The 13,975-nt window shown below is 35.2% G+C and overlaps 1 protein-coding gene across 4 annotated transcripts in view; it reads right to left on the reverse strand.

Annotated features, from left to right (window-relative positions):
• The window catches only part of clip1b (CAP-GLY domain containing linker protein 1b), a 45,121-nt gene that overhangs the window by 22,109 nt on the left and 9,037 nt on the right, over nucleotides 1–13,975 (reverse strand). For 3 of the 4 annotated variants that reach the window (XM_026173062.2, XM_080304108.1, XM_026173061.2), the window contains exons 10-15: nucleotides 13,832–13,936; nucleotides 9,780–9,941; nucleotides 9,381–9,476; nucleotides 5,778–5,835; nucleotides 5,597–5,694; nucleotides 4,064–4,138 (exon numbers count right to left, since the gene is read on the reverse strand). In XM_026173062.2, the coding sequence (XP_026028847.2) occupies nucleotides 4,064–4,138; nucleotides 5,597–5,694; nucleotides 5,778–5,835; nucleotides 9,381–9,476; nucleotides 9,780–9,941; nucleotides 13,832–13,936 (594 nt within the window). The remainder of the gene's footprint in view (nucleotides 1–4,063; nucleotides 4,139–5,596; nucleotides 5,695–5,777; nucleotides 5,836–9,380; nucleotides 9,477–9,779; nucleotides 9,942–13,831; nucleotides 13,937–13,975) is intronic. The other variant, XM_026173064.2, reaches the window with a different exon arrangement.

The following is a 13,975-nucleotide window of genomic DNA, read 5'->3' on the forward strand; positions in this document are numbered from 1 at the left end:
GGATGAGTATGAGCTTTGGTAGTTTGCTGGACTGAAGCACTTAGTCCATGTGTTAACACAATGCCAAGAAGGAAAGACATCACCCGTGATCTTGATCTTTCTAAGAGTGGACATCCTAAAAAAATGTATTCAAAGGTCAGACTGTAATATTCAGAGAAACTGCAACATCTCAGACTCTACAGGTCTCATAAAGCATGTTAAATGTTAAAACTGATAACAAAAGGTTAGTATGTCTTTTTTCCCAAAGTGTTCCCAGGAAAAAGGCTCTTCTCTCACCCCAAGACGTCTGCAACACAGACAAGTCTAAAATGAAGATGTCCATGAAGTTGGTCATAATGCACAGTAACATACTCAATGAAGACCAAACACAGCATATCAGCACAAACGCAAAAACAGGTAATGCTACTCTTTCAGAATATTTGGGACTCTTTCATAAGTAATCTAAAGTGATAAGACCTCTGTGTTGTGTTCCTGAGGATCTGTCTATAAAAAGCCTCTTGTGATTTTAATTTGGTGCTTTTAAATTTGTTAGGCAGCTGAACGAAAAATAACATGCTTAATTAGAGAACTGCACATTAAGATGATCTGCAGTCAGCCCCTTTTTTCTTTTTCCTTACTTTTCATCTCTGTATACATATTAGAATGCTCAGAGTAGGAATTAATTCAATGAAGATATTAATGAAAAAAAAAACTATAATAACTTGGACACAACACAAAACACAAAAGAGACTGATCTCAAGTCAGTTGTTTATACTGATGCATACTGATGTAATGTTGCCATCACACACACACACACACACGCTCACACAGCAGCTCACTCTGACATGTGCAGTGTTACATCACTACCTACAGCATCATGGGTGAGTGGAGAAGAGAGCTAGACGTAAGAGCATCTCTGCTGAATAATTGCTTGATCACGTGAGTGTTAGTTTTAGTGCACAAAGTCAGATTTCTCCCTCCTGCAGCTACCAAAAAATTTGGAATTAAAATATACACACGTGAATTTGATACATGCTACTATTCAGCAGTGCTGGCAAACAGAAAGAAAGCATCCAAAATGTAACATTTATACTGAATTAAAACGTCATTGATGAAAGCTTAAATAATTTACACAAAGAGGAGTTGAACTGTGCAGGAGGTGCTTATTTTGAGTGCTCACAGTTCTAATTATGTAACTTCAAAATGACTAACATTTACTACATAAATAACCAACAAGGTAAAATTCTATTTTAACCTTTAGAATGACTAACAAAAAATATTTTACGAAAACTGCATAAAATATTATGTACAACATATTAAAATAGAAAATATTACGTAGTTAAATCTATGTAGAAATGTAATTTGTATATTTATTAAATTATTAGGGATCCTTCGTCCTTTTAGAGACAACTGACACCAAATGGACCTTAGCTAAAAATATGTATCCATTTCCAAAGCTCACCATGTCTCAATGGTAGAATAACACACTGAATTGTCAATTTAAACTTGCTAATGAATGATTAGCAGAAACATTGTAGTTTTATGTTTAAGTCTTAGTTTTAGCTTTTCAATTATTATAATGTGGGTGGTATTTTTGCAAGACTTATTATAGGTATTATAATACAAACATAAAACTTCATGTAGTGCCGATATTTCAGTCACAATAATTATCTGCAGCAACCTGCTATCTTCACATTTAAGCACACTGACAAAGACAAAAACTGGAAATTTCATAAGCACACGATATTTCGGTTATTTTTTGTCTTTTTCAATTGCCAGTTTTTTATTTTTATTTTAGTTTAAGTGTTTTTTCATATCTAGTGTTGCTGTTTAGCTTAGCTTTAGTTAAATATAGCTAAGTGGAGAGCAAACATGCTACCTCTCCTGGACCATGAAACCCTCTTTAGAGAATCAGAGAGAAAGTGAGAGCAGACATCCGATAGAGAAAGAGTGGGAGAGAGGACAGAAAAAAATGGAGATTAGGCAGGGGTCATAGATGACTTAAATCATGTCAAGCTGGTGTTATATTATATACTCAGTTTAAGTTGACTCAAGTATATAAACTTGCCACTGGAGTAACAGGGGTTTAGAAACAAGCCATAACTTGCTTGTCATCAGTATGCACATACAACTTTGATTATATATGTAATCATGTTCTTATAATGTTAATTTAAGTGTCTCTTTTTCTGCTTACACCAATAGGATGGTATTTTAATTATCCATGAATTCATCAAGTAACAAACGGTATAGAAAGGAAGCTGTGTTCAAATTCCTTCAGTACTTCTCTGTAAAACAGTGGGAGAGTACAGCTGCAGTGCTGATCAAAGTGTGTAGGAAAAATGCTGGGCCAATAAATTATATAGTTTATGTCAAACATAAAGCATGTTTATGTTCATTTTTCATTTCCTACTCTAATCTCCTGTGCATTTCTTTTGTAGTGAGGAGATTCGCCATCTGGAGCCCACAGGCAAGCTGACAAATAGCAAAGATGAACATGCATTATTTGAGCAAGAGCCATGCAGTGAATGATCCTCTGCATGTGGAGTGCAAACGGAGTAGAGCTGCTGAGTATAAGATAACAAAAATATAAAGTTACAGCTGAAAGTGCAAGTCGCAAACACAGGAAAGCATAGAAGGAGGAAATACAACAAGAGGGATGGACTGTAGTATTTCATGGGTGGCTGATTAAATACGATGACTGGCCCAATCACATGCGGTCGGTGTGGGAATGTTGATGTGAATATGTAACAAAAACCCTGCAGGCTACAGAAGCTGAACTGATGTGCATGTGCAAGTTCTTTCACGGGGTTGTGGCGACATGAAGTAGAACACAAGCATGTGACACTGAAACTGTACAATACCAACAGCAAAGGGTCAGAGATGGATTAAATAGTGTTTGCTGCTCTAATGCATAATTCAATAATTAAAGGAATTCCTGTTTACAACTAACACATCCACTGTGTCATAGTTGATAGTTTTTGCTATTTTAATTTCATGCAACAAACAGCAGCCACAAAGAACCAATGCTTAGATGCTGGTGTAGCTCTGACTGTTCATTACTGGTTATAAATGCCATCCACCTGCCAGAGACTACAGATTAAAATTAATTAAATCCTTAGATTCATGAAGAATTACTGGTATTTCATTTCAATTTGGACATATAATTAATTATTATGAAAACTAAAATAAAGGGTAAATAATTTTTTAAAAAGTGTAAATAATAATAATAAAAAAATTAGATCCGGAGGGCACACTGTTTAACACAGTTTTGCTCATGTTTACATGAACTACTCCTATGTTACAAAGTTGGGGTTGGTGAGGCTTCTCCCACTTTTTAAGTGAGAAGCACAATTCAAGGGGGCATTCCAGTTGATTTAAACTAAAAGGTAGGATTTCTGACTTCCCACTTCAAATGGAACGCAGCACAAGATATAGTTAAGCAGCTCTGATCTGCCCTACAAAAGGCTTATGCTCAATGGAAGCTGGAGTTGCTGGAGCATAAATGCTAATGTGAGATATTGTTTCAACAGCCAAACGGTGTTAGTCTATTAATAGAGGAATCCGTTAAATGTTGAAGAGGAAACACATTACTTTAAAATATATTTGGCAATGCTTTTACAAGCTATTTTGGGAAACGTTGTTGTCGCCTCGATCTTGTCAGCATCAAGCCTATATGCAACATTTTTGCATTTTCATAAAAAATAAAAAAATAACATAAAGACAGCTATAGAAAATATTTTCAACTGATTGATTAGCTGCAGCCAAGAACATCTGTTAGAGACAGTCATCATGTCGGGTGACACAATCAATGGCTCAAAATAAGAAACTGCTTTGGTTTGAAACAGCTTGAACTTCTGTAGACTCTGATCAGTGCACACAAAGTAGAATAGCAAGTGCAGTAACTATCAGGGAGGCAGGGCTCAGCTAACAGCTAACACTGGTGAAAGAGAAGATAACAAGACCAAGGGATAGAATAGAACTTGTAAAACCACTGTGTTGACCTCAGTCACAGCAGTGTGTATCCACAGTATCCACAGGTGATAAACATCATCCCACATATGTCCAATGAAAGCCCTCTGCTCACCTGTGTCTCCAGTGTCCTATTGTCAAGGGTCAACTGCTCCAGCGAAAAGGCCAACCTCTCTGACTTTTCAGTGGCCTGGAAAATATAATGCAGCCAGTATGAGATGTATGTTATAGTACAGAAAGAAATGCACATGTTTAACAACAAGCCTATTTTCCCTCTGGATATATAAAAACGTTCACATACAAATTTTTTCATTAATTATTCACTAAATGACACTTTGGGTTAAAAAAAGCTACCAGGTAGAGTGCGCCTCACACACTGTGGTAGATTTAGTCACTGTAGAGTTAATGCATACACCTTCCCTGAGTCTTGTTTCTGTTTTGGATAACTAAACAAACCACTTTAAAAAAAACTAAGTACAGAGTCAAACAGAGTCATATTAGCACTCAAAAACAGTACTCTATTAATAGAACAGAGCGATTAGAACTCATTAAGGATGTTGGCTAAAAAAGGAAATTCAGCCTCAAGATTCTCCTGCTGTTTCACCCTTACATTAATCTCTAATGGGTTTCTTGAAGCATGAACAGAAGTATGAAAGCTGTGGCTTTAGGCAAAAAAGAACTGCAAACTGTCCGGTCTACTTTCAGAAACAAAAGCAGTAGAAAAAAAGACTACATGCATTCAGCAGATATTCATTAGCAGGAAAAACTGTCTAGTTTTTCAATTTTTCATTGCTGCATTTATACATTTTCTCCCACCATGTTTGATGTGTAAAAAAAAAAAAAAAAATCTGAAAAAGAGACCACTGGGAATGTAAAAGTAGTAAAGGAACAAAAGTCTTCTATAGGAATTGTTGTAGCACTGTTTCATAATCTGGAGCAGGCGCCACGTTGCGGAAGCTGCCATGTTGCCCCACCATCTTGAATATTGTTGCCTATATGGGCGTTGTTATTCCACCTAATTGCGTTTTATACAGTATATGTGGCTAGAGATCGGCCACATGCGTAGTGTGCCTTAATTTAACAATAACAGATAGCTCTTTAAAATTATCTCTCTAAAAAAAGCAGCAACTGTAATTCCTCTCAAAATGTATGGAAATAATACTGTGAATAGTCAACGGTAACTTTATTGTCCCCAAACACAACAAACACACCAGACACACACACACACACACACAAAAAAAAAAATTCATGGCAATAAAATTATAAGAAATTACAAGATGTACAATTTCACTCATAAATTCAATTAAAATGCCCAAATTACCAAGATAATCAGTCACAATAAATTGTTAAATGAACCGTTTTACTTATCAGTAATTTGTATCAAATTAGGGTTAATATCTTGCCAACTTTTCTTTCTAGAGAATTACTATGAAATTACTCTAAATATTTCTTTTTTTTTTTGTACGGTGTTAGGACAAATGTTTGGATTGTGGGTATGGCCTTTTACAGTCAAATGAACAGATGTAAATGTAAATGTAATACAGTAAAAATAAAATAAAATAAAATAAAATATATAATGAAAATCAAAAGTGAGTAACGTCAAACTGAACCTCTTGAATAAGTGTATTTTGTACATGTGCACACCTACCTGTGTCAGCTGGGCTCTCAGCTCTTTCTCCCTGGAATGATTCTCCTCCTTCAGGGTCTGGTAGTCTTTCGTTGAACGCTCCACAATCTGCTCCAATCCTAACAGAAAAGAGATAGCAGCTTTAACAAATCACTCACTGAAATGAGAATAAAGGTAGCAGATATACAGCAGATATGTTTACCTTGCATTGTCTTTGCTGCTTTCCTGTTCTCCTCCTCAGCTGTCTCAAGTTTTTCTCTCTGAAACGGAGAGGCATCAGCTTGACCACGAGCTAATCACTCAAACAGCAGCATTCTTGAACCTTGAGCTAACCAGGGAATAATGACTGGCTCCAGAAAGCATACAAGGTTGTTGGATGAAATTCTGCTCTCAACGATCCTCACAAACAAAAACACAGAGTGATTAAATAAGACGAAGCTACAGCTCCACGAACCACCCGCACAAACATTGCACTTCATTTGGAAGATGTGCTGAAGAGTTTAAGCACAACTCATGTTCTTGCTTTTCTGTCAGTGATAATAGCAAAACGACTGACTCTGTAACATTATTGTGACAATTCAGACCAAAACATTACTATAATAATTTTAACTTTTATTTTTGTGATTGATTCATGTTTCTTGATTTTTGGCACAATTGCCAAAATATCCACTTGCATATTTACTTAGAGTTAATTCTCAAAGTAAATAGCCCTGTACATCAATACAGCAACAGTTACTGAGGATTTCTTTCTTTTATTATACAGCACAATTATTTCCATGTGTTCCTCATGCTTGCTCCATATGGAACATATTAATTTTCTTGTCTTTGAATCTTTAAGGATGTTTCCCAATAGGTCTGGCATTTTCATTTATTATATATGCACTCTTGTGAGCGATGACAATATAATATTCACTTACTAAACAGTCACAATCTATTCATCCTGTGTACCAGCTAAATGATCACCTTTTAAATGTCTACACCAAAACTTCCTCCAGCTATTTTGATGAGACAGGCCTTATGTCAAAGTAGTAATTGCTGTTCAAAGTTAAAAGATCAAATTTAGGAGTTAAATGTGCTCTATATCCTGACACCACCATTTTCTATTTAAATGCCGTTGAATTGAATGGGGTTAACAGGATGAGAAAGCTGTATCGCTTGTTTGTTTTAGCCAAACATCTGTGGTCTTTTTATAGATGCCTCATCACTCCAGCCACTCACGCACACACTCAGACCTTTTGCACTGCTTCCAAGCACTTTCTTCTCCAATGTCTGCCTCTCTAGTGTTTTGTACACATTCCTCTTGTATAGTGTATATATTGTATTATATATAATTCTCCTGTCTGTTATTTATTCCTGCATTCCTGTACAGTTGGCGTGGAGCACCCATAATTTCATTGTACATGTGCAATGACAATAAAGGGCTGTTCTATTCTATTCTTTTCTATCCTATTCTATTGTCAGTAGGCAAACTGAATAAGCTGTCAGTAAGTACTGTTTGTTGAGTTCATACAGTAAGCCACAGGTAGCTGAAGAAGTAGTTTTTTAACAATGAACAACTAAAAGCAGTTCATTTCTCACAAGATTTAATAAACAGTTTATTTAAAAAAAATCTATAAAATTATTTTATGGGTCAGGCTTTGAAGGGTTAACATAATCACAATAATTGCATTAAGAAAAAAATAATATACAATCAAGATTTTAAAATTAATTTTAATCCTGATCCTAATATATAAAGTGTTAAGAATGTAATTCCTGCAGTAAGTAGTTCAAAATAAAAATAAATACCTGCATTGATTTGTAAAATAAATATATATATATATATATATATATATATATATATATATATATATATATATATATATATATATATATATATATATATATATATATATATATATATATATATATATATATATATATATATATATATATATATATATATATATATAAAATAAAAATATATAAAAATGGGAAACAGCAGTTTAACTTTTATTTTACCCCAATTACTTTTTAATTTGTAGTTCATTTTGACCTTTTTTTGTACTTTTTTAAAAATAATGTTTACACATTATAAAAATTCTGGCAAATATGAAGTTTACAAACTCTGTATAAATGTATTAAAATAACATGCTTGTCATCATCAGTACTATCAATTTGTCTCAAAGGCCAAATAACTAACCATTTCTCCCAGTTCTTTTTGGAGCGGTATAGAAGTAATTTCTTCCATATAATGTATATGTTTGAAAATATTAACAGACAGTGTGGCAGTAGGACAATTTCTGAAGCCAGTGTCTTGTAATGGCTTGTTTGCATGCTGCTTCCAGAAGCTATTTTTGTCAGCACTGCTTAGTCCATCAGGGTTATAACCAAGATCTAAGATCTAACCAAGTTCTACAAACATTAAAGCCCAAGACTTAAGAAATAATGGTTGTTACTTCCTTCCAAACAGGTAGGACAAAGGTGCCAGTCAAAATTTATGGGCATGATCAACATTCCTGCCAGCAAGCCTAGATGGGTGACAGTTTACTTCAACCTTTGTTTGATTTGTCAAGCCGATATGTCTGGCTCAAGTTTCTAAAATGAATGAGCTTGCACTTTTTAACAATCTTACACACAGGGGCAATGGAATAATATGCACACTGCCCAAATCTAGGATCTTGCATCACTGATTCAAACTCAGGATTTGTACTCCTCACCTACTACAGAAATATGGGCTAGCTGAGCAAGCAGTCTCATTGTAATGTTAACGTTTGTCCATGCTGTAAGTGAAGAATACAAAGACTGGATGCAAACGTTTCACTAAAACTAAATATGTTCATTACAAGATTAAGAAAATCCCAGTCAATCCAATCAAAAGCACTCAAACTGAGTAGAATAACTTTTTCCTTTTTTTTTTTTTAAAATTTGTTCAATAATGTGTAACACTTTCCTCACACTGTCTTGAGTTTGCATCTATTTTTTTTATTAATCTAGTTTAATCCTCACTAGTTTTTAATTTTCATTTTTACCAAGTTAGGGAGGGTCTAAAGAATTTTTTTAAATCAATAATTGTACTGAGAAAACAAGAATTTATACGATTATTCAAATGATTTTTGTATTTAATCCAGACTACAAGTAGTGTTATGCATGACTGTCTCTCTTATAGATGGTTTGTTTCCTCAATCTCCAAGCCTGCAGTTTTGTTGTTTTGGGGATGATCTAATAATTTCCTTACCTCACAAATCCTATGTCTTTCTCCACCTACTCACTCATTTTGTGTACTTCTTATTTGTTTCTGACTTGTAATGCATTATGACAGCTATTTTATTGGCAATAATGCTCTCTGATTTTTTTCATTTTTGTTTAAGTTCTATGGTTTCTACTTTAAAATTATTTCCTTTTGTTTTAGTTTTATTCATTTTAAGTTTCTTAAATTATTATAATATGTGAGGTATGTGTCCGAATAGAAGAATATAAGTGCTATTACGATAAAAACGCAACACTCTGCTTTTATGTAAGCCAACCTGTACATTTTAAATAATTTTCTATTAATGTTTTTAGGCCTTTTATATTTTTATACTTGCTTGAAAAGTTCACAATAAGTTAGATATTAATAATTGAGACCAATGTAAAAAATAATGTAAATGTGAGTTATCATAACAAAGAGCTATGTTTGTCTACGTTCTCTTAGATGTATCACTTTAAAAGCCATTATTATTGACAGACAGGTAAAGTATACAAGTTCAAAGATGGGCTACAGTACATTGTCATTTCTCTGAACATGTGTATTGTATTTATTTATGTCCAGAGTCTCTTTCCTTCTTACCAGACTGGTTAGCTGTTGTTCCAAAGACGTCTTATCCTGCTGTACAGACTGAAGCTCTTTCTGCTTGCTCTCCAGGTCAACACTCAGCTCACTGATCTGTTCGAAGCACACAGTATAGACCATAAAACATACATATGTATATCTGTATAGAGCCATAAATTATGCATCATCACAGTAACTTCAACAGACCACACAGAGTATCACATTTTACTAGATGGTGGGTTGAATGAAGAGTGTTATACCAGTTCTTCTGATTTTACAATCATGTAACAATTTCAATAATAATGATAAATGATGACTAACACATTCAACAAGCAATTATGTTTCTTATAAAGCTGTGGCACAGGAATCGCTGAACAAAACACCATAGTCAAGAATTCTCTGGTGCTTTCTACAAACCTTCTTCTCCTGAGACTGAACCTGTGCCTTGAGGCTGCTGATTTGTTGCTGTGACAGAGACACAGCATCCTCCTTCTGCTGGGACGCCCGGAGCCTGAGCTGGAGATCTGCCACCTCCCTCTCTAGCTCCATTATCCTGGAGCGCTCAGACACTGTGGCCACCTACAGCAGAAAGCAGAGTCATGAGGAGGCTATGGGGCAAAGAGGAGACAGGGGGCATGAGAGAGGAGATTAGTAGTGCCTGCTCATATGTAATCATTTGCTTGGTTTGTCCAAAATGCAAAGACATTTACTTTACAGTCACATAAGTAAGGGAAACACATTAATTTAATTATTAATTTATAGCCTCATTTTCCTTTTTCATACTTACCTAATTAATTAGGGAGCCTACGGTTACTTAGCCTACTTGGGTCAGAAATCAATTAGACGGAATCTGTAAGATATGTCACCATGACATGACATGAACCTAAAACAAGCAGCTAGCTTAGCTTAGCATAAAGACTGAAAAAAGTGATGGAGCAGCCACAGTCAAACAGCTAAAAGCTGCTGTTTATGACGATTTCTGCAACTTTATCATCTTGTTAAATACGGTGTCGAAATGTATGAAATCTTCATATTCAAGATATGGCGCTTTAAAGGGAACCGCTGAATTTTCTTCCTGTTATAGACACCACAGAATGGTTATTACAACTACAGCTATTGCAATTTACCCCTGTTTGGCAAATGTATTTATTTTCATGACTGAATAAATGTTAAGTATATTATGGACGTTATCTTGGGGATAATAGAAAATATAGTCATGCTGAACATCAAATGGGTTATTTTATTGGCCTTAAGAAGTAAAGGTTTACTGAATATCAGTTTATTTGTACTTTTAAAAGAATGTATTTTTAAATATGACATATAATTGAGTAAAACATATCACAATGTTTCTCCCTTACATTAATGTGTTAGACATAAGCCCTATAATGAATGACATTTACTGTTATGAACACTACAGCCTGTAACAATCTGCACTTTTGCTATTTAATTGTGGCTGAACCAAGTAGGTATTAAATAGCCTGTTGCGGTACAAAGAAATACCAAAATGCACCAAGGAGTAGAAATGAATACATATTCAGTTATTTGAATCTTTGTGTCATCTGACAGCTTACATTCTTTATGTTAAGCTAAACTAAGTAGCCTCTGTACATTTCATTATACAATACAGGTACAAAAATCTTGAGCCAACCCTCATTTCCAAACCTTCCAAAGCTTAGATTTTAGCTTAGATCTTTTTAAGGTGGTCTTAAGCAATATTTCTCCAGGCATTCTGGAGGTCTTTCAAAGTTCTTCTTTGAACTCTGCCTACTTTTGCCCACATTTTCAGTCAACTCTTTGTACCTCACCATTTTCAAAGGAAATCCCACGCAATCTTTCACAAAAACACAATTTATTCAATTTCTTTACCTGAACCCATAAAAACTGCCAACAATAACAGTTTGATAGGCATAAAATTATATTACTGAAACAACGTGATTCCCAAAAAGCTATTAGTTTAAACCTTAGCATATGACATATATTTATATCTTGGCATATAGATATGTACATAGTCTCGTTAAAAAAAAATGTTCTGGGGAAAATGGACACGTAAAGAAGAAAGGACGAAGTGGCAGCCCCAAAAACTACAGTAGAAGTAACGCATCTGAATGTCATGTCAATAAGAAGCAGGAAAAAAATCCAGCAAAGACTTAAAATAGGACCTGAGAGATGCATATGCCCCTTCAGTTGATTCATCTACTGTTCACTAAATCCTCATCAGAAATGGTCTCAATGGAAGGGTGACTGTCAAGAAGCCATTCTTAAAGAAGGAAAAGGTTTAAGTATGGTAAATTACACAATAACTGGACTTCTGGATGGTGATCAATCCAAATTTTAAAACCTTGATATTACATACAGAAGAGGTCAAGAGAAAGCAATGCTCACTGTTGTACCTATCTGTAAAACATGGTGGAGGTTCTGTCACAGTGTGGGGTGCATTTCAGCCAGTGATGTTGGAGATCTTGTCAAAGTTAATGTAATTATAAATGGATTTTGATCCACCACATAATACTACTTTGAAACCATCTCATTGGCAATGCAACATTTTTCAGCATGGCAAACACACTGTCAATGCAATACACACACACACTGGAACACTATGAGTCCCGGCTTGGCCTCCCCATAGCTCAGAACTCAACATTACAATATTGAAGCAGTGTGATCATCTTAAAATGTAAAAATGTTTTTTTTTTTAGAGCGTTAGAATGTCCCTCAGGAAGCCTAGAGAAATATTCCTGAAGACTTCAGTTCAGGTTGTGTTGAAGAATAAAGGTGGTCATACCAAATATTGGCTTTAAAGCTTGTAAGAATGGTTTAAACTCTGTTTTTGCCTTATATACTGGATTTCCATGTGTGTTTGCACTTGTTTTAATAATAAAGAGATGAGGGATGGCTTAAGACCTTTGCACAGAGAGAGAGATTACATCAAGAACTTTGGCTATACAACTGGCTAAAACAAACCAAACATTCATTCATAAGAAAAAAATCCACTCCCACTGGAAAGAGAGGTGGCAGATCTGCAGCAAAGTTCCAACAACCAGCAGAAGACCTGGTCCAAATGGGAATTTATTGCTTTACTACAGAAGCGTTTGACTCATCAAAAATATGTCAAAGCTTCAGGTTAAAAGACATAGGATGGGAGTCTTCTACATTTATCTTAAGGTCAGCAAGTCCCATGAAAAGGTCAGGTAGTGAAAGGCTCAAACACATACTATTTGTTTGCTCTCCAGGGCTCTGATGGTTTCAGACATCAGATATCTGAAATATGATCATCTCAGGGCCTTCAGGTACAGACCCCCAGTCTAAAACAGAAGGTTTGTGAGGAGCACAAAAGCTGGGTTTAAAGAGAAGGACACCAAAACAGTTGTTAACATTGTTTCAAACAGTGACCAGTTGCAACAGGACCCAGCATAAAATAAATATGAATTATTTTCAACTTTGAATCATGCAAAACTACTCTAGTAGAGTCCCGGAATAATTACATGACATTGACAATAAGCATAATAGGTATACTTTCATCTGTCAGCTCCCTACATTGATAATGTTTGTTTACACCTCCTGCATACTCTATCACATAGTCCAAACATAACAGTGCATGTCATAAGAGCACATCTGAAGTGGACTATCTCCTGTTGTGTGCTACATATGGGAAAGGACAACGTCACCGATTTAATGAGCTAACTGTCCTGAAATTGTTGCGAAATCGTGCCCACACACCTTTATTTACAGAATAAAAATGATAGGGCACGGAACTGGTTTCAATATTCGGAATTAAAATGTATATGAAGCAAAGCAACATATTGTTGACATCTCTACATTGTTAGTTTGTAAAGTTTGTAAAGAAAAAACATGATTAAAGGCAAATCTGTGCAAACAACAAGACTGATCCTTTGTTTCTTTGATGCTATGCATCAGTGAGTTATTGTGAAGGATGACATCTACAGGAGTAATAATGTTACTGGTAAAGACAAGGCAGTATTCTCAAACAGACTGCATTTTACACCACTTTTCTAGCTTCCAAGCACTCACACAGCTGTGACACACTGTTTTGTGACTCAGTACTTTGCTCAAGGACACTCCGAGATATAGAGTGGAGGATGTTGATGGCTTATTTTCTGAGACAAAATCATGCAAAAATGCTTGATTTTGCTCTTTTCATGGGATTTGTTGATAGGAGTAAAATGTTGAAGGATTCCACCCTTATTCTTTAAAGCCAACTAAGTCTAAAGAACCATAATCTCCAAAAAATATCCTTTAATAAAGCTTTATGCACATATGTATATTGTTTAGTATAAACAATAAACATGGGTTATCTGGAAAGCTCAAAGCAGATGAAATGTTAATGTCCCTATTGCAAGGCTGTGGACAATTTGCATGGTGTTTGCATGCTGCAGTTCCTTCAGTATATGCCAGTTGTGATTATTAAGTCTAGCGGGGGAAAAAGGCTGTGGCACTACAACTGCCAGAATTACCCTAGTGTCCTCTAAATCCCTCTGGAGTTTTTCAGCTTTGGTCTTTTCAAAGAGCAGGCTCTGCTCAAGCTCCTTTATGTGGACATGCTCCAGCCTGGTCTGCGTCTGTTAGTAAAAGAGAGCAGGAAGAGAGGAAAAACAAAC

The sequence above is a fragment of the Astatotilapia calliptera genome, chromosome 7 (genome assembly GCF_964374335.1).
Source record: "Astatotilapia calliptera chromosome 7, fAstCal68.1, whole genome shotgun sequence".
Taxonomy (NCBI): domain Eukaryota; kingdom Metazoa; phylum Chordata; class Actinopteri; order Cichliformes; family Cichlidae; genus Astatotilapia; species Astatotilapia calliptera.